We start from the raw sequence: 20,969 nt of genomic DNA on the forward strand, positions 1-20,969 counted from the left end.
TGTTTGTGTGTCTTTAATTCAGTGTGAGAGACATAAGAGGGACACAGCATTGAGGAGCGAAGTGGAGAGGACCACAGGAACAAGTAAGCTTCAGATGCCAAAGATCACTTGCCACATGATATGCTAAATGGAGTAAACAAACAAACAAATCCATGAACATCCTCATCCATTTTAAAAAGGTTTTTAATTACAAATATATGGCACTTTCCTGATCAATATATATACTTCTGAAAAATCAGATAAAAACATAATTATCCAAACCCATCAGGGAGACATTCCCAATCTCCAGCCCAGATCATTTTGCCAGCTGCCGGCGGAATGGTGGTGCTGGACCAGAACCAGGATTAGGCCGCATAACAGGGAGTGTGAAGGGCTAGCAGCCCCTCTCAGTAGAAATAATTCCAGGCAGGACTTGGTGGATTCCTTCTGCCCCCTGCTCACACTGCAGCAACTTCAATATCTCAGAGACGAAGGAATCACTGGCTTGATGCTACTTTGTAAGTTGCTACTCTTCATTTCTCTGCAGAGATGGAATCAAAAAGTGAGATGTTACCTACTACAGTTGTTACCTACAGAGATAATCCAATCCCACCCTCTGCAGAGAGGCAGGTCTCTCCATTATTACATAGGAACATAGAAAGCTGCCTTAAACTGACTTGTTCTCTCAACTGACAGCTGGATAGGACAGAGCAGCATCCAGCCAGGTAATAAGCCCCATGCACAACCGAGAAATGGTTGTTGATAGAACTGCTGTAGAGTGCTGGCTAGACACTCTGGCTATGTTTTTGGCTTAACGTGGGGAAATGAGCTTGACTATGGGGGAGCAATCGATCACAGTGTCAATTTGATCGTAGTGTTGGTCTTGGAAAAACGGAGAGGCAAAGATGCAATACAATAGATTTATTTAGGGATAAACTGGGGTACAGGAAAGCAGAAAGTGGTTGATTGATCGATTAAGTGCCATCAAGTCGGTGTCGACTCTTAGTGGCCACATAGAAAGTGGATAGGTAAGCAATAAAAGTGGTCAGGCAGGTAATAAAAGTGGTTAGGCAGGTGACAAAATCTGAACCTATTAAACTAAGCAAAAGTCTAATAGGCGATAGTTTAGCTTAAAGTCCAAATTGTATCTAGAGCAGCTTAAGGCTTGCCGTAGAGAGGACTAAAATTGCAGAAATAAGGAGGAAAGAAAGGGGGGTGAGGAGATTTGGGCAGGCAGGAGATGAATATTATCAATCCTGATCCGGTGGTGCATCAGGTGCACTGCAGATGGGCACACAGGCAGGTCTCTTCACAGGAAAAAGGCAGAAAAGCGGGGGAAGAAAAGGGAAAGTGATGCAGAATTACCACTCGCAAGCTTGAGAACCGGCAAGTATGGTTCCCCCTCTGGTTCTGGTTCCAGGTTTGATTCCGGTTCTGAAGCCAGGAGGCTTGACCGGGGGTACAAGTAATGAAAAACCTACCCAGAGGCAATTCACATGCTATGCGCCCTCTCTGGAGGGGCAGAAACCCATGTTTAACAAAGGAATTCAAGCTACAGGATCCGATCAATTAGGGTGTGATCCTAAGGAACAAAAGATGGTATTGCTCAGTGAAAAGTATGTGTGCATCTTCTTGGGTGAACTTAAAGCTTATTTGAGAAGAACCAGGACAACCCTGCAGGTGCAGAGCTATGTTTTCCTCAGGTCTTAACGACTTTTACTCCTAGTCCTCCTCATTAAGGTGTTGACAGTGGGGTGGGGAGTTGCTGTCCTTATCTGCGTTTTTGCAGAGATGATTAGCCGAAGCGATCTCTCTTGCAAAAGGGAGTGAGTTGCTTCCCTCTGAGAGTGTGTTTTAAACCTGAGGTCTACCTATTGGCACAGTGGGGAAGTAACTTGCCTAGAGAGCAAGAGGTTGCTGGTTTGAATCCCCATGGTATGTTTCCCAGACTATGGGAAACATCTATATCTGGCAGCAGCGATATAGGAAGATGCTGAAAGGCATCATCTCAGACTGCGCGGGAGGAGGCAAATCGCTCCTGTATTCTACCAGACAACCATAGGGCTCTGTGGGTGACACTGACTCAATGGCACAACTTTACTTTACTGCTTCGCAAGCTTTCCTTCTCTCTGGCAGCGCAATAAAGAGAGGTTTTTGGGGATGACTCCCTTCAGTCTTTTGTTATTATGACCTTGGGCAGCTGGTCTTGTGGTAGCAAGTATGCATTGTCCCCTTTGCTAAGCAGAGTCTGCTCTGGTTACATTTGAATGGGAAACTGTGAGCACTGTAAGATATTCCCCTCGGGATGGGGCCGCTCTGGGAAGAACATCTCTATTTTTCCATGCAGAAGGTTTCAGGTTCGCTCCCTGGCATCTCCAAGATAGGGCCAAGAGAGAAAGGGCTGCATGTAACCTTGGAGAAGCTGCTGCCAGACTGTGTAGACAATACTGAGCTATAGATGGACCAATGGTCTGACTTGGAATAAGGAGCTTCCTATGTTCCTTGGTTTGTGCCAGGTGATCAAAAGCAAGGTTTGCCAACTACAGGCAAGCTCAGCATTCATGATCCCGCGAGCTCAGGTATGAGGAAAATGGACGCTGTGATCGCACAGGTCCAGGTCACAAAGAGGGGTGCTGTTTGCAGCCCTAAGATAAGCTGTTTTGGCAACAGCATCAGCAAAAATTGAGGCAGACAGAGGGGGAAATAATTGTGTGCTAGTCCCAGTTTGGGTAGGATGGAGTGGGCATGCTTTTCCTCCACTCTCACTACAGTGTTGGGTACACAATGTGGGCTGTCTGATGCTGTCCTCCCCAAATCACGGCTGTTTGTGCCAACAGAACTCCATTGTCTTCCCTTTGGGAACACTGACTGGAGGGTTACCAGCACTGGCAGAAATGGGTTGGGTGCGTGACGGCCGCCTCAAGAGCGCAGAACTGAAGTGCCTTTTGCCCACTCAGGGAAAGTAATGAAGAATATAGCAGGTCAAATCAAGTAGCAGCCGCTTGAAACACATCTACATCTCCAGGTAAGAGGCGCAGCATATTTAGGGTTGGTGGGTCATGTAGTAAAGACTACTGGGAGGAAAGAAGCAGCCCAGCCCATGCCTAAGCTCTGAGCAGAGATTCTCAAACTTTTCTTCCCCACAGAATACCTGAAAATTGTTTGAGGTCTTGGTGGGCTACTTAACAAACATCTTTTTTCCTACACATCAAAGTAGAAAACACTTTTTTTTTTTTTTGGTAATCAAGTTGTACTTGGCTGAACTCTTAGTGGTGGATCCAACCCTTAGCACTGGTGGGTTGTTGTGAGGATAAACATAACTTGGAGGAAAAGTGGGATAGAAATGTAAAAATAAATAATAAATAGTAAAAACTCAAGGCATGTGAACAATAATAACTTCTAGTGAGCCCTTCCGCTAACCTATGGCAAGCCGCTAACGTATGTAGTTAGCAAAGCATTGAGGTTGTATGTTGCAGAAGACATTCCGATACATATTGGATTGATTATACTCCTTGCTGTAATGTGGATGTCACTATGAGGTAATGGCAAAAGTGTGTGTGTGTGTGTGTGTGTGAGTGAGAGAGAGAGAGAGAGAGAGAGAGAGAGAGAGATATTTCATCTTCCATATAATTAAAAGTGAAATATGCCTGTCCATCTTTCACAGGAACCATAATACCACAGTTATGACTAACCTATGTTCTAAATGCAGTGTGCAAGCTTTTGAGTGATACAGCCCTCCTCCTCAGGCTGCATGTTCTCAAAATAAATGCCCTGTCTCTGGCTGTACTTCTCACACTGTGGTATGGCAATCAAACCCATCCTCATTTATAATGGTCATATTTGTGAGTTTAAACGGCTTTCTTTGTTTTAATAAAGTATTATTAATTATATCATCATAATTACAATATATTTAATGTATTATAGTATTATTTCATTAAGATCATGAATATATACCATTTCTAAAGAGAAAAAGATCACCAAGTGGTTTATCGAGTGAAAAGAAAGCGGAAAGAGAACATTCGCTTTGGGGCAGGGAAACTTTTAGAACACAGCAGAGGCGGCTGGTGTGGGTGCCGCTGTGGCGGGTGGGGGGCGGTGGGAGGCACCTTCAGCGCTAGATTCCTAGTTGTTTCCCTCTCCTCCTGCCGCACCTGAAAGCTGTTGTGAGCAGCAGCCCACCCCCCAGCACCCGCTGCGTCGGAGGATCGGTTCCGCCACTCAGTTGGCCTCCGCAAATGCATGGAGGCCATTTGCTGGCCACGCAAATGGCCAGCTGAGTGGGGGAGCCGATGCTCCACAGCAGCAGGTGCTGGGCGGTGCAGCACAGCTCACAACAGCTTCCAGGTGTGGCGGGAGGAGAGGGAAGCACCTGAAGGTCCCCACCCCGCGCCCCCACGGCACCTGCACCAGCCATGGCTGGAACAGCTACTTGAAGGGACTCTGTGCCAGGTTGGATACAGAGAGGTGCTCTCCTCCTACTAAATAGAAGAGAGCCCTCACTTTAAGGGGTGCCCCTTTGCCAGCCACCTAATGGCGCAGCGGGGAAATGGCTGGACTACCAAGCCAGAGGCTGCCGGTTCGAATCCCAGCTGGTATGTTTCCCAGACTATGGGAAACACCTCTATCGGGCAGTAATATACCTATTCTATCCAAGAAAACCACATGGCTCTGTGGTCACCAGGAGTCAACACTGACTTGAAGGCACACTTTACCTTTGCCAGTTAGTACCATATTACATCCAAAACTGCTGAGTTTGGATAGAATATAGAACTGTAGCTTAAGCTCCCACACAGAAGACACTGGGAGTTTGCTTCACAAAGCCCCTCAGTGTATAAACTTTTTTCTCATTCTATTTTTTAACCATTTTTTTAAAGGCACACCATTTCTGGAAGCACTGCAATACCAGAATGATGCTTGGTGTGGTTGGAGCAAGCTCTCAGACCAACACCCTGTTCCAAAAATCAAATTAATATACTTAGCTCTCAATTAGAGAGCTTATCAGATATTAAACTGATAAGAACAGGTACTACACATGATCTTAGCCGTTAGGCCGAGAAGCGATAACTATTGCCCTCCAAAACCCACCTACCCTAGTTTTTCTGAAGCCTTCGATGTCATGGTGAGCCCAAAACGCATGCTGCCTATGAGAACCCCCTCTATGCACCCCTCTCTCCACATATCTGGCTATTCTAGCTAACCCCACTTGAAGTTCCAGAACGCTTCCCCTCACCAACTTTATTCCCCCCCAGAAATGCTTCATCTCCTTATTTGCATATGCTAATTACCCAGAAGGCCTGGCACCAAGGTAGCTGCAGTCCCCCCAGCGGCCATCAGGACCTGCTCTTTTTCTTTCCTGGGCGGAAAGAAGGAGCATCCCTTTGGAGCTTTCCCAGACAGCAGCAGTGTTACCCCTACAGGAATTCCCAGACATTGTTGACTACAACTCCCAGAATCCCCAGCCAAAGGCTGCTGCAGCTGGGGATGCTGGGAGTTGTAGTCAACAACATCTGGGAATCTCTGTTAAGAGGGAACAGTGCACAGCAGGCTTTAGTGGGGTGTTTCTGTGAGCCTTTACTGCAAGTTCGAAGTTGCCAAAAATAACCGATGCAAAAAGTAAATTCTTTTACCCTGGATATAAATCGGGCTACACTCTAGCACACAGTGAAAACCCCAAATTATGTGCAAAGTAGGGGTGTGCATGGAACCGGCTGGCCCGGTTCAGTTCAAGTCCAGACCGGACTCAAACCAGACTGGCCAAGTCTGGTCCGGCCCCCATCGAGCCCCCCCACCGGTCCAGTCTGGGTTCGGACAGTTCACGGATTATTATTATTTTATTAAATGAAGGCAAAAGTACCTTTAGCCCCTTCGGGGGGCTTCCTGTATGCCGCGAGGGGGTCCGCCGTGGGCCATGCCAGGCCTCGCAGAGGCTATTTACGCATGCGCAGCAGCAGCCAAAGTGGCTGTCGCCACTTTCTACCGAACGAGCCAAAAAAGATCAATCTCCCGGGCCGCGGCAGTGATTTCAGAGGCTGGCGGAGGTTAGGGGAACCCACACGGACACACACACCCATGGCATACAGGAAGCCCCCCAAAGGGGCTAAAGGTACTTTTGCATTAATTAAAAAAAAAATCCGTGAACTGTTTGGAAGTTCGGTTCCGGTCCAGATGGAACCGGGGGGGCGGGTTTCTGTTCGATCCCGAAACCATGAACCTCCAGACCGGTCAGCGGCAGAGCCTGACCGCCGGCAGCCTGTGTGCGGCGGCGGCCCTGCTGACCCCGCCCCCCGCCTTGAGGCTCCGTTCGGGAGTTGGAGTTTAACTTAGCAGGGAAGAGCTAAGCAGGAGTTTGCCTTAGCAGGGAAGAGCCACTCCTGGCTGTGCTGCGAATGCAGCACCAGCCTTAGTTTAGATCCCGAAGGGACTGCGCAGACCCTGCTCAGGAACTAAACCTGCACCCCTGCGTCTGACGTCAGACGCGGGGGGTGTGGTGTGTCGGGCCTGCGAGGCGCGGCCCCTGATTGGGCACGGCCCGGGTTCTTTGAACCCGTTGGCCCAATGGTGGCTCCGCCCCTGGGAACGGTCAGCACATCCCTAGTGCAAAGTGCTTCCCGATAGCTCACAGGGACTTCAGGGTAAATTTGACTGATATGTGAACGCACACACACGACTTCCATATATAGGGAGACACCAGCTACAGCCACTGGAAGCGATACTGTGCTGGGGTTAAATAAAGAGAATTGCTTTCTTGCTGCTGAATGCAGGAGGGTCGGTCAACATACTGGACAGGGTCTCACGATCAGTGAGACCCGGTTTGGGGCAGTGAGCAGGGAGGGAGCCCTGGGTGGCCGGATTGGCCGTCCACACGATTGCCGGCTCCGTGACGGAGCCAGCGGGGGCTGGGGGGAGCGAGGGTCAATCGGCCCCCGCAAGCTCCAGCATGCCCTGCGCGAGCACTCAGTAATTAGGTGAAAGGTAACCCAAGATGGGGTACGAAAATAGGGTGAAGGGGGAACATGGAACTTCTTCTGGCTTCTAGCTTTCCTGGTTTCTAGTTTTCAGTTTCGGACTTCTAATTAGCTTTGACTCCTTGCTGTACCAGTGTGGTCACAAGCTGTGGCTATCTACTGTCAAGTCTGGTGAGAATAACGTTCTTGTATTGATAATGTGTGTACTGCCTTCCTTCCTTGGGTCAATGCAGTGAGCAACAAATGAACAACAGCCTAGACTTCTGATTCCCCCGATTCCCTGAGGGATTTTTCTATATAAAAAATCTCTAACAAAGTTCAGGGTAAATTATTCTTAACTCTTCTGCCATCTTTCTGCAAGCCACCTGGATGGACATTGTGGACCATTAGTGGTCTGCAGGCCGCAGGTGGAGAACCTCTGGCTCAAAGCATCATCCGAGCCCATCAAAAGGGGGAAACTTGTGGGGAAGAAGAGCCAATTAAAAATGAAGGACTATATTTAATGAAGATGCAAATCCCATAGAAGTCATTCAGGCTTAATTCAAAGTTTGTGTGTTTAGGATCCTGGAGGAAATATGGGCAGGGGACAAAAAGACCATCAAGTGCCTTCCAGCCATCCTGAAATCTGGAGTTTGGGAACGGCTGGAGGGGAAAGGCAGCGGGAGAAAGAGCTGATGCTGGTTTAGAAATGCAGCCGCGAGGAAGGCAGCAGACACACTCCACATGCCTCTGGCTAGTGTGCAAACAGCAAACAGACGTACGCCCTAAAAGCTGAAGCCAGCAGAGAAGGTGAAGCGGGGTAGTGAAGTGGGGGCCAGGCTAGCAGAGGAGATGGGGTGCAGAGGGGGAAGCGGAGAGACACGGGAGGCAGTGCAGATGAGGCTGGATGGCATCAGGAGGCAGAGTGGGGTGTCTGCACTCATCATCCTGTATCGCATTCACTGCCTGAAGCCAGCACTCCACCTGGCCTCATGATAGAGCCACCTCAGGCCTGCTCATCTTAGGCACCCCCCCAACTGTTATTGGACTACAACTCCCATAATCCCCAGCCACAGTGGCCAATAGCTAGGGATTATGGGAGATGTAGGCCGACATTGCAGGAGGGCCAAAGTTGAGCAGCCCTGGATTAAAGGAATTTAACTGTCAAGTGTAGCAAACCTTACTTCTAAAGCATGTGGGTGGATTACATTTCAGGCAAGGAGAAGGTAGCTTGGGATGTACTGGATTTTTTACTCCCAATTATTTAAGAATGTCAAAAACAACCCCCACCCCTTTCCTGGATGAAGAAAACTGAAGGAAAACCTGGTGTGGTTTTTGTGTGTGAAAGGACTATGAGTTCACTCCTGATAAAAGATAAAGTGTGCTATCAAGTGGGTGTCGACTCCTGGTGACCACAGAGCCCTGTGGTTGTCTTTGGTAGAATACAGGAGGGATTTACCACTGCCATCTCCTGCACAGTAGGAGATGATGCCTTTCAGCATCCTCCTATATCACTGCTGCCCGATATAGGTGTTTCCCATAGTCTGGGAAACATACCAGCAGGCATTCGAACTGGCAACCTCTGGCTTGCTAGTCAAGTCATTTCCCCGCTGCACCATTAGGTGGTACAGAACACAATTTCCTGACTGGAACATGTGATCAGAGGCATCTTCATGCTAATTCCACCTCTCTCCTCATCTACTATTTTGCCCCTGGCTTTGGTTGAGGAAGTTCAAGTAAAAAAACGGTGTTCAAGTAAAAAACGGTGTTCGGTGTTCAAGTAAAAAACCAAGCCTTAAGTCTGCCTACTCTTGGACCAGATGACCTTCCAGATGGACCAGATATTTCCCAGTCTGTATTCAAAGTCTCATTTATGAGGTGCATGGGTACCACCAGACTTTGGAGTACCAGTTTCCACTAGAGGATACCTGTGCCATCAACAAATAAAAAAATTAAAATATGCCTACAACTATTAATTTGTGTATATAGCATCATCTATGTGGCATGGGGCTTTACTCAGGATGCAAGAAAGTTCCCTTTAATTTTGGACTACACTCTAAAATCTGTCTCAGAATGATGCGCGTGCACAACCCAGCAAGTGCATTCACAGTTTACTTACTGATAAAACAGGCGATCCCAGACACCAGCAGGACAGTAGAAGCCAGAACCATGGCCATGGCTCCCACAATGAACCATAGGAGTATGGAGGCTGTAACGGGACACACACACACACACTTACTCAAATTAGCAGTAGCTCTTGAAAAGCTCAGGAAAAGATCCTTTAACGGAAATGTGGGACACTGAAACTGAGATCCCGTACATGCAACCCACTTACAGTTCCTTCTAGGGTGTCCCAAATAAAGTGGAATTCATTCCCCAGAAATTCACTTCCTACCACAGTCCAGCATGAGGCCTTCAGGGAGGCCTCTGTGGTGTTTTTGGTTAATCCAGTCCCTGATCCAGGCCAGCTTTTGAATGGGGATTTAGTTTCTTGTATTCTGGTCCCGGGGTAGAGGCGGAGCTAACAAACAGCAGCAAGAGCATGGAAAAGCAGTCTGCATTTGCCTCTCTGCACATAATACTTATTTCATTAAACTCTTGATATTCCTGATTCGATTTCACTGCCTGGTCCTTGTGTGCCACAACTCCTTCTTCTGGATTCTACAGCTTCCAAAGCTTCTTCCTTTAAAAAGGCCTTAACCGACCTTATACCCCTGCTAACTGGGCAAAGAGGCACCTTTTACCGTGGTGATTCTCTTTATTTAGCAGGGGGAGAGTAACTGGCCCTATCCACCCCCAGTACAGTACCTCCAGTGACTGTTGCTGGGGTCTATCTTATGTTTCTTTTTAGATTATGAGCCCTTTGGGGACAGGGATCCATCTTATTTGGTTGTTATTTGTCTATGTAAACCGCCCTGAGCCATTTTTGGAAGGGCGGTATAGAAATCAAATTAATAATGACAATAATAATAATAACAATAGTAATTGTAATACAACAGATTTATTTTACTGCATACTTGTGTCATCCACACATAACAATAAAACCCACAAGTTTCCATTTCTCAGTTTGCTAAGTCACTCTGCCCACCCCATTGGACATCCTTTCTCCAGCCTTCAGGGATACATCAGCTGCTATGCACCCCAATCATACAGAGGCCTTCTGGGAATTATTAATTTGATTTAACAAATTCCTATACCGCCCAAAACCTACGTCTCTAGGCACTTTACAATAAAACAAAATTAACAACAAAATTTAAACATTAAAACAATTTAAAACTTAAAACAAAGTTTAAAATATTACAACAGTAAGTCTAATTAAAGGCCTGGATTAACACATGTGTCTTAATTGACTTTTAAAAAGTTGTCAGAGATGGGGAGGGAGCCTCTTATTTCAACAGGGAGCTCATTCCAAAGTCCAAGGGCAGCAACCGAGAAGGCCCTTCCTTGTTGGTGATGAAGCCTGTGATACTGCTGAAGGGGTTCCTTTTTTGAACCATCACCTTCCTCCTTGAGTGAAAACTCACTGCCCAGAATTTGCCACCCCCTCACTTCCCACAAAGAAGACAGCCTTTGCACCTCTAAAGTCACTTACCAGATTTCTCCAAGGTCAAGTCCAGGGGTTTCAGTAGGGTGTCGTGTTCCACATGGCACTGGAAGCGGTTCTTCTCTCTGGGGTCAATTTCAATGCTGAGCCAGGTGTAATGAGTTCCATCTGAGTTGGGACTGACAGTCCCCCGGAAGGTTTTCTCCACCCAGACCTCCCCATCCTTCCTCCAGGTAGCATCAATCTCCCTGGGGTAGAAACCGTAGACCTGACAGAAAAGGGTTTCCTGGCCGTTGTCATTTGCCTTGAGTGAGATTGTTGCCGTTGGGGACTCTATGAAACAACAACATCATTAGATACTCTGTAAAAATGGCAGGCTAGGTGTGTACTATAGATTAAAGAAGGAAGGGACCCCACATTTTGGCATAATTTCCCTCTCTCGTCTCTCAAAATTGGGTATCCCACAACTTTAGTACATCCAAGAAATGAAAAACTCCAGAAAACAGGCTTTTACAGCAAGCCCCCCCACCACACACACACCATCTTACTATGCTGAAAATGCTCAAAGACAATGGGCCAGTTCAGACAATACTCTTCTGGCCCACACGATTAAAAGGCAGAGGTTCCAAGAGAACACACATCTTTATGTCTTTCCTGGACATCTTGACATCCTCCTTGTGTGTTTCCTTATCACAAAGTAAGGACAATTAAAAGGAAAAAGGAAAAAGGAAAATCTCCAGATTTTTTTTGGGGGGGGGGGGTACTTGTTTATTAATGTATATCTATATAAATTGCTTTGGGAACTTTTGGCTAAAAGTGGTTTAGAAATATTTGAGATATTTGTAATGAAGAACATATCTAGCCAGCTCTTTGACTTTCTTCCGTTTTATGTGGCAAGTATCCACAATTATGTTTTTCCTTCCTCATCTGTAGACTGGTGCAATCTTAGACTTCTCCCACATGCTGAAGAGTGGATTGGCTCTTCAGTCCAACTGTGGCTTGACTCTTCAGACTGGGAACAATGAAACTGGAGGAGGGAGCATTCACGGAATTGCCACCCCTGCCCTTTCCGTTTCCCAACCTCACCTTTTCTCAGCAGAGTTTCATTCCCATAGCCCAAGTATTTCTGCAGCCACTCAATACAGGTCCCTTCCAGGTAGGTCTTCCAACGCTGGGCGATCTGCAGATCAGCATCCCATTTCCTTTTGGTCAGTTGTGCCCTGATATCGGCTGCCACCCAAGTGAGGATCTCCTGGTCAAAGCTGATGAAGTCCCTCCCATCATAGCCATACAGCACATATCCTCTTTTGCGCCCGTCATTGCTCAGCTCGCAGCCATACATGAACTGTAGGGTGTGTAGCCCTGCAAGAGACACAGAAAATCAACAGGGCAGCCGACTAAAGCAGGGTTTGCCACTTTCCCCAGCCACCTTCCCTGCAGGGTCTGATCTCTGCTACTCTGGATTTGACCTCCCATCTCCTTGAATGAGAAAAGTGATGGGGGGGTGGAATGTGTGTGTGGTGGGGATAGTAATAGGTAGGATAGCAATAGGCAGCCGGTGCTACCATTAGACCAACTAGGCGGCTGCCTAGGGCGCAGAGTGTAGAGTGCCAATGTGTTTGCCTAGGCCACGAAATAGTCTGGCAGCAGCCCTGCCTAAATCAGGGGTGGACAAACTTGTTCCTCCAGCTGTTGTTAAACTACAACTCCAATTTTCCTATGGGAGTCTCAGTCCCCATCTTTTTATGGGACTTCCTGTCTGCTGTTAAATGACAACTCCCATCTTGCATCTGGAGGGGCCAGGTTTGCCCAGCCCTTCCCTAAATCAAGAAGGCAATCTATTCTCCGAATAAGTTTGAAAATGTCCAGCAAGCTTCATTAATAAAGTAAATAAACTAACAACATTAATTGCATTACCTACGTGTATTTAATGTATCGCAAGATCCTTGCTCCTCTAATAATGTTCTCTGCCACCTCTATGCTCCACAAAACTAGTTGTTTTAGAGTCGCCCCAGTAGCAGTGTGCCCGAACCGGTCCAGCGGCCATTCCAAAGAATGGCCAAACTGCCGGACCGGTCCGGCCCTGCCTGGTCCGGGTCCGGGTGGGGGGTATGCCTTTAAGGGCGGGAGGGCTTGCTTAGCCCTCCCGCCTCCTTGCCCCCGCCAGCGCCCGTATTGAACAGTATAGGGGCGCTGGAAACCAGCCGCCCCCCCCCCGCCGCCGCCGCCGCGAAATAACCCCCAAAGTCAGCCAGCCAGCCAGCCCTCCCTCCCTCCCAGCTAGCTGCCCTCCCACCCACCCGCTCGCTCACCCGCTCGAACACTGGATAAAAAACGAGAGGAGCTCCGGCACAGAGCTCCTCTCGTTCGGAAGGCCTCCTGAAGAATGGCGGCTTGCGCGCGCGTGCATGCGCGCGCCACAAAGCACGCCGTTCTCCGGAGGCCCGGTCTACCCGCCGGGAAAGGGCCGGGTAGACCGGGCCTCCGATCGCTGAGTAGACCGGGCCTCCGATCGCTGGGTAGACCGGGCCTCTGGTGATCGGAGGCCCGGTCTACCCAGCGATCGGAGGCCCGGTCTACCCGGCGGGAAAGGGCCGGGTAGACCGGGCCTCCGATCGCTGGGTAGACCGGGCCTTCGGCAATCGGAGGCCCGGTCTACTCAGCGATCGGAGGCCCGGTCTACCCGGCCCTTTCCCGCCGGGTAGACCGGGCCTCCGGAGAACGGCGTGCTTTGCGGCGCGCGCATGCGCGCGCGCGCAAGCCACCATTCTTCAGGAGGCCTTCCGAACGAGAGGAGCTCTGTGCCGGAGCTCCTCTCGTTTTTTATCCAGTGTTCGAGCGGGTGAGCGAGCGGGTGGGTGGGAGGGCAGCTAGCTGGGAGGGAGGGAGGGCTGGCTGACCTTGGGGGTTATTTCGCCGCCGCCGCAGCGGCGGGTGGGGGCGGCTGGTTTCCAGCGCCCCTATACTGTTCAATACGGGCGCTGGCGGGAGCAAGGAGGCGGGAGGGCTAAGCAAGCCCTCCCCGCCCTAGAAACAAGGCCCCCCTTCGGTGCCGGTCCGGACTTCTCCGGACCGTGCACATCACTAGTTCCACCCCGCTACTCCTTCCATGGTGTGGTAGAGGCAGCTTTTGTTCAACCACCCCACACACTGCCCATCAAGTTCCTGAACCAGGGCTCTCCTTAAGGGAGGTGAAGGGGAGGCATCCCGCCCATCCCCCCCATCCCCTAACCTCTCCTACTTGTCATTTGATTGGTTGCAGGGGTGGGGATGGGCAGGGCCAGTGCTACCATTAGGCCAACAAGGCAGCCGCCTAGGGCGCAGACTGCAGAGGGGTGCAGAGTGTAGAGTGTCAATGTGTTTGCCTAGGGCGCAAAATAGTCTGGCACCAGCCCTGGAGGTTGGTGAGCTTCTCTTCTGAGAAGAAGACCCTCCCATTTTCATCCCTCTCTTCCAGCAGCCACCTCCCCCATATTCTGTCTGGGTTCCTCTGTAAGAGAGGAAAATGGTGAGGAGAGAGAGAGAGAGAGAGAGAGAGTATAAAACTCCATGGCCCACACATCCTTCACTCACCTCCACTTTGGTTATAGCGATTCTGAAGAATCATCAGATTCTCTCTGAAGGTTCGCTGATTGCCCCTTGAGGCCTGGGTCTCTGTGTCCCAGTACTGGGGGTCAAACACCACTGCTTTCTCGATCCAGGGAACTCGAGGCATCACTCTGCTGGTGTCGCTGTCATACTGAACAAAGAGCTGGTCGTCCACGTACCCTGCAGTGATGAACTGGGGCAGCCCCTGGCTGGGCTCTGACACTCCTGTGTAGAAATAGTGTAGGGAATGCGAGGAGGTGTAGCCTGGGGAGGACACAAATGGAGTAGCGTTAAGAGGAATCAGCAGTTGGGGGCCTCCAGCCCTTCAAATATCATGAGAGAGGGAGGTCGGTCTATGTAAACATGGGGCATGACCCAGGCAGAAGAGGGGTATTTCCAAGAAACCAGAGAGGAAGGAGGGGAAAGGAGGGGGGAGGGTGTATTGGCATGTGGAATTGGGGTGAGGGAGAATTAGAGGAAGGGGCATCGCTAGGGAAGAGGGGGCCCATGTTCCTTCGGAGTGAGGGAGATAATGAAGAAAATAGGGATGGGTGGAAATGGGTGGCCCTCAGGAGCAGAGGGGGACGGGTTCTTTGAACCCCTCCGCTCAATTATAGCTACACCCATGGGAAGAATTAAGAAAGATCCTTTGGGGTCAATGGGGGGAAAGGAACATGGGGCACAGCATGTAGAATAAAAGACAGATGGGGGAAATGAATATCTGCAGCCCCCAGAAGAAGGGGGAGAGGGAAGGAAGAAGATGAAAGGCCAGGCATGGGTACCATGAAGGGACTCTCAAGTGGAATTTTTTTTTTTGGGCAGGGGCAGATGGCTGGAAACAGATTCTGTCTCCCCAAACCTAACATCAAATGACATCAAAAGAGAGCCAGTGTGGTGTAGTGGTTAGAGTGCTGGACTAGGACCTGGGAGATCCGAGTTCAAATCCCCATTCAGCCATTTTACTAGCTGGGTGACTCTGGGCCAGTCACTTCTCTCTCAGCCCAACCTACTTCACAGGGTTGTTGTGAGGAGAAACCTAAGTATGTAGTACACCGCTCTGGGCTCTTTGGAGGAAGAGCAGGATATATAAATGTAAATAATAATAATAATAATAATAACCATGAGTAACACTAAAAACAAATGAACAAATTCACGATCTAGTGCAGGGGTTCCCAACCTGTGATACTCTAGAGATGTTGCTGCTAAACTACAACTCCCATCATAAATTGTAGCAGAGGATGATGGGAGTTGTGGTTTGGCAACATCTGGAGTACCACAGGTTGGGAACCCCTGATCTACTACTACAACTACTACAGATATTTATATAGCACTTCTCAACAGAAGTTCTCAAAGTGGTTTACACAGAAAAAGAAGCAACTAATATAAGATAGCTCCCTGTCCCAAATAATGCATTAAATAAATAAATAAATAAATTTTAAACAAACAAACAAATAAATAAATAAATAAGATACACTCTGCTTATGAAGTATGCAAAAATAAATAAGATACACTCTGCTTATAAAAATAAAAAAGATACAAAAATAAATAAGATACAAAAATAAATAAGATACAAAAATAAATAAGATACGAAATAAATAAATAAATAAATAAATAAGATACAAAATAAATAAGATACAAAAAATAAATAAGATACACTCTGCTTATGAAGTATGCGGAAATATTATTGGTACTTAACTCTGCATATGAAGTATGCAAAAATATTTGTTTCTTTGTTTGTTTAGTATTTGTGCCGTCGAGTCAGTGTTGACTCCTGGTGACCACAGAGCCATGTGGTTTTCTTGGTAGAATACAGGAGGGGTTTACCCTTGCTAAATATAAGAGAATCGCCATTTTTAAAATGTCTCTTTGTTCAATTAGCAGGGGCTTAGTGCTTAATGCTCGCAAATCGACAGTTGCCTTGCTTGCTCAGACCAGTCTCTCTTGTGCACATGGGCTTTGGAAGGAAAGCGAGAAAGGAGGTGCCCAGGGGGAGAGCATTGACTCCCATGGAGGCCTGTGAGGACTGTTGGGGCAGCCCTTCCCCTACACCTTCTGAGGGGTACTGAAAGACCTGTGGGCCCTGAGACAAAGGCAAGAAAGGAGGCGCCCAGGATGATGATTCTCTCATCATCGTCAGCTCCTGAAAAGACCAGCAACAGCCTGAGACAACATGGGTGGTCATTCTTATGTAACTTGTTTGTTTATTTTTAATAAAGCAGACTGCTTTGGGTGCCTTGGTCAATGCAGAAAGAGGGTATAAGAATTGTAGCCCACAAATACAGGTAGACCTAGTTTGTGTGTCCAGGGCAAGAACACTCAAATCGGTCCTCCTGGGTGCTTTCCAGCTCAGACCCTGCAACAGGGTCATGACGTATCTGCGAAGTGTGCTTCTGCAATTCCTGTGTTGTGACACCACAGTCCCTATGCTGTCAGCAGGGTGCCGTTCACAGTTCGGATGCCTTGTTTCAGATTTAATCGCTGTGATTTATTGCTATAACATTGTATGTCCGGTGTAAAAAAGGTTGCTGTATTTTCCGGTTGTTGTTATGAGACTGCTCCCCCTGCTGGTAGCTTTGCTATTTACGTTTTGAATGTGATTTGCCTGAACGGAAGCATTTTGCCGCTGTTGAGCAGGTAATCTAGAAAGTGCCCTGGAGGAAATGGCTCTGTGAAACTGCAGGAATTACTGTCATGCCAGAGGAGCCTTTCCCTCCTGCAGTCAACTTTTACCAGCCAGGAAAGCAGGCAGTATCCTTTTGGTAGAGTGGGCCCAGATTAACTAGCGCCAAACCAGCAAGCATGTATAATTTCAGATCAGATCCAATACAGCTATGAATACTACAAATATCTATATACCGCTTTTCAAGAAAGGTTCCCAAAGTGGTTTACATAGATATAAACAAACAGAATGACTCCCTATCCCCAAATGGCTCACAGTCTAAAAAAGAAATATAAGATAGACTCCAGCAACAGCCACTGAAGTGATGCTGTGATGGGGATGGATAGTTCCATCATCCCAGTAGTGAAAAGGTAAGTTGCCAACTCCTGGAAATACCCCAACTTAGCCACTGATTTCCATGTCTCTCTTTTATATCTAGAGGGTGCAGTGCCGGCGCGTCCATTAAGGCGAACTAGGCAGTTGCCTAGGGCACCAAAATGGAGGGGGCGCCACGCTGGCCAGCCTGCCGCCCCCCCCCACCCCCCGCTGCCGCGAGCAGATTTGGGTAAAAACTACCGCTACCACTGCCGCTGCCCGCCAGCCCTCCCTCCCTCCCAGCCGCCGGCTGCTGCATGATAACAACAGGTAAATTGAGTCTGAGTTCTCATGTTATGTGGGTTGGGGTCTTGGAGTGGGTGTGGGGGCTGAGCGAGAGAGAGAGAGCGTGTGTGCTGGGACTTGGAGCTGTAAGCTGCTGCTTCTACTGTCATGTTCTGTTTTCCGAGTGCTTTTGTGCGGAGGGTGGGAGTGGCTTGTACTTGTCTATTTAAAATATATATATACTTGTTTTCCATCCTTACATTCTTGTGAGTTCAGTTGCTGTTTGGGCCCTCAAGAGCCCACGTGTTAAAAATACTGCGTGTTTCACGATGTGCGTGTGTGATGCTTATTTGGGGAGTAGGGAGGGGCGGCAAAAGGCCTCGGTCCAGGCTCCGAAATGACCTGGGTGCCCCTCTGGGAGCGGGGAGGCGATCTTTTTTCAAGCTGGGAAAAAACCCCTCCCAGGGGATGGAAAGGCTATCTTGTCTCCGTCGGGTCCATCCAGATGGCGACCAGGCCCCCTCCCGCGGCTGCTCTTTGGCAAGAAAAAGACCGGGGGAATCCCCAGACCAGGATCCTATCTCTGGCCGGCGCCTCCTCCCTTCTCTCTTGATGCAAGTCGGAACGGGAGCCACGAGGAGGGGAGTTCCTGTTGCTCCTTTTCCTCTTTTGAATTACGGTAAAAAAGCGAATTCGAAACCAGCAGCAGCAGCAAGACCATCTGGCGCTCCTCTCCGCCTTGCCGTGAGTCAGAGGTTCGCTGGCCGCTGCGCGTTCAGGGACTCGGACTCCTCCCCTTTGCTCCGCTTTCCATTTTCAGCCGAGACGCACTTGGTCGATAGAGCGTGTAGCCTGTGCAGCGGCGTCTGGTGCTGAGAGCGCTCGAGAGAGACTAGCGCGCTCCTGCCTGCCTGGCTGCTTGTTTCCTCGGCGGGAGCCCTTTTCTCCCAGGAAGGGGCCAGGGAGCCGTAACGCTGACTTCGGGGGACGCGATTGCGGGGAGGGAGGGAGGCACCGTCCTCCAGCCCCTCCTCAGCAGCGGAGAGACTGAGACGCACACAGAGAAAAGTCCGCTTCTGGCTGTCCACAGAGAGCGCAGCTTTGGAAAATGCGCCCGCTGCGGTCTCTGCTGAAGGGTCCTTCTTCCTTCCTTCCCCGTTTCTAGGTTCCGCCTCGACTTCTGGTTCTTATTATTGCAATATTTTTACTCAATGTATTTGTTCCCAGCCTCGAGCTTCTGGGAGATGAGCGGATATAAGCACAAATTGCTGTATGGACAGTTGATCTCTGCAGCACTCTTAATTTGAAACGTGCTTTTATTTTATTTTATTTATCAGCTTTTTAAAAATCAGCTATAGCATCATTATCATCACGCTTTTAACAGCGACAAAAAGTTCTCAGAGCCTTTTTGTTTAAAGCAAATAAAATTAAATCCAGTGAAAAGGTGGTTCCCTGTCCCCAAGGAACTTACAATCAAAAAAGAGACACAAGGTAGTAGACACCAGCAGTCACTGGAGAGGCTGTCTTGGATCAAATAGGGATAGACTCATAATATATAAGAGAACCGCCCCATTTGACAGGTGCCTCTTTGTTCAAAGAGCAGGGAACTAGTTTTCTTATTCTTTCCCAGAGGCTCTTTGTGCATGCAGTGTGTGTGTCCCATTTTGCAGTTGGGAAGCTGTGAGAGTGACTTGCTCAAGGCTTCCTCTTCTCCAGGAGAGCGTGCCTGGCCCTTTATTTATTATTTATTTAAAATATTTCGCAGGCCTTCTCAGCTTAGGCCCCCAGCAGTTTTTGGACTAGAACTCCCATAATCCCCAGCCAAAGTGGCCAATAGCCAGAGATTATGGGAGTTGTAGGCCACCATCTGCAGGAGGGCCAAAGTTGAGCAGCCCTGCGAAAAGCATCGAGCACCAAAGGCAAACATTATAGGGACAGCATTCTTTCTTAATTTCTGTGCTAAAACTGTGTTCTGTTTGAGAAAATAAATCAGAAATTGTTTTATGACTTGTTTTCACAATTTTTAAAAAATAAATTAACAATTTCAAATTCTGTGCTTTTCATTCTTCCTATAATACATCTGTGTTTGAAATATGATGGGGGGGGGGGGGCGGCGCCAGAAGGTGATCTCGCCTAGGGCGCAAAAAACCCTAGCACCGGCCCTGAGAGGGTGAGTGGCAAAACATGGGGGTTTGGTATTGTGAGAGGATGAAGCAGGGGCAATGAGTACAGGAAGGACTTGGGTGGGGGGGTGTCAATGACGGAAAATGAGTCACAGGTGCAGTTCGTTTGCATTTGTCTCCGCCCCATTCCGGCTGCCTCTCTCTCGATGTCAGGGGCGTAGCAAGGTTGGAGTGGGCCTAGATACCAGATTTTAAAATCCCCCCCCCACTAAAGCTCAGCTCATGAAATAAAGAAATCTTAAATGAGGCTGAAGAGTGGTAACAAAAAGCATAGTAAAATTTATGTGTGTATCTATCTGTCTATCTGTCTGTCTATCTATCTATCTATCTATCTATCTATCTATCTATCTATCTATATCTCCTATGTCCCACAATTTATTTTATAAATTATTTTATAAATTATTTTTTTATAAATTATTTTATAAATTATTTTTTTAAAGGTTTTGTAAATTGTGGACGATGCAAGTCATTTAATGGTACTAGAGAAAGACATGCTGTTCTGGTAGCTCCAGGTCTTAACACTCACAATAATTTTGCAAGATGAATACAACTGAAGGAAGCCCGGACAGGTGCGCAGCTGGGGGAGTCAGCCATGTGACTTGCCTCTGGGGGGCTCCCCAAGGCAATGGACCCCCAGACAACTGTCTCCCCTTGCCCGATTCTAGTTACACCCCTGCTCAGCGTCAACTCCTGGAGACCACAGAGCCCTGTGGTTTTCTTTGGTAGAATACAGGAGGAGTTTACCATTGCCTCCTCCTACACAGTATGAGATGATACCTTTCAGCACCTTCCTATATCGCTGCTGCCCAATATAGGTGTTTCCCATAGTCTGGGACATATACCAGCAGGGATTTGAACCAGCAACCTCTTGCTTCCTAGGCAAGTTACTTCCTCTGAAGCCTCACTGTAAACTACCCCAGGGGTAGGAAAGCAAGTCTTCCCAAAAGAAAATGATAGTTCTATTAAAAGAAAACAGCACAATTATGAAGTACTGTATATTGAACATTCTCTGTTTTTGTATGGCCCCAGGACATGGTTAAAATTAAGGACAGGGGGCAGGAGGTCAAAAGCTCAGAGGGCCATCTTAACAGTAAGGGAAAACATGGACTTTACTTTTTTCTTTTTTCTTTTAGTGTTTTTGCCAGAGTGGGGTGCCAGGCACTGCACAGGACAGAAACACGGTGATCTCTGCACCCAGATAGTTTACAAAATATACAAGCAGGGAAGAGAGATTTGCAAAGGGTTCTGTCCTGGCTATAGATGTTCCCGAACTGCCTTCCCGTTTTTTATGCCATGGAAATGCACTGCATAGAGACCCCCTCGATGCCCCCAGGCATTAGGCTGGGTGCAAATTGTGTCCTCCCTCAGCAGCACATTGAGGGATTTAGACCCCGGAAATACTCACCTGAGCAGCCCCACAAAAGAAGGGCAGCTGCCCCCAGAAGCCAGAACGGCCGCTGAAGCAAAACCAT

At 48.3% G+C, this 20,969-nt stretch overlaps 1 protein-coding gene and 1 non-coding gene across 2 annotated transcripts; both read right to left on the bottom strand.

Moving 5' to 3' along the window:
• Window positions 1-165: 165 nt before the first annotated feature.
• Window positions 166-20,969, bottom strand: LOC128347542 (H-2 class I histocompatibility antigen, Q9 alpha chain-like). Its single transcript, XM_053302480.1, has 6 exons — window positions 20,903-20,969; window positions 14,041-14,319; window positions 11,554-11,829; window positions 10,516-10,800; window positions 9,043-9,132; window positions 166-520 (listed from the first exon to the last, which is right to left on the bottom strand). The coding sequence occupies exons 1-6, from the start codon at window positions 20,967-20,969 to the stop codon at window positions 513-515; spliced, it is 1,005 nt and encodes a 334-aa protein (XP_053158455.1). The 3' UTR covers window positions 166-512.
• Window positions 4,849-5,041, bottom strand: LOC128348339 (U2 spliceosomal RNA). The gene has a single exon (XR_008318088.1). It is a non-coding gene; the product is annotated as a U2 spliceosomal RNA (small nuclear RNA).

The sequence above is a fragment of the Hemicordylus capensis genome, chromosome 2 (assembly GCF_027244095.1).
Source record: "Hemicordylus capensis ecotype Gifberg chromosome 2, rHemCap1.1.pri, whole genome shotgun sequence".
Lineage (NCBI taxonomy): Eukaryota > Metazoa > Chordata > Lepidosauria > Squamata > Cordylidae > Hemicordylus > Hemicordylus capensis.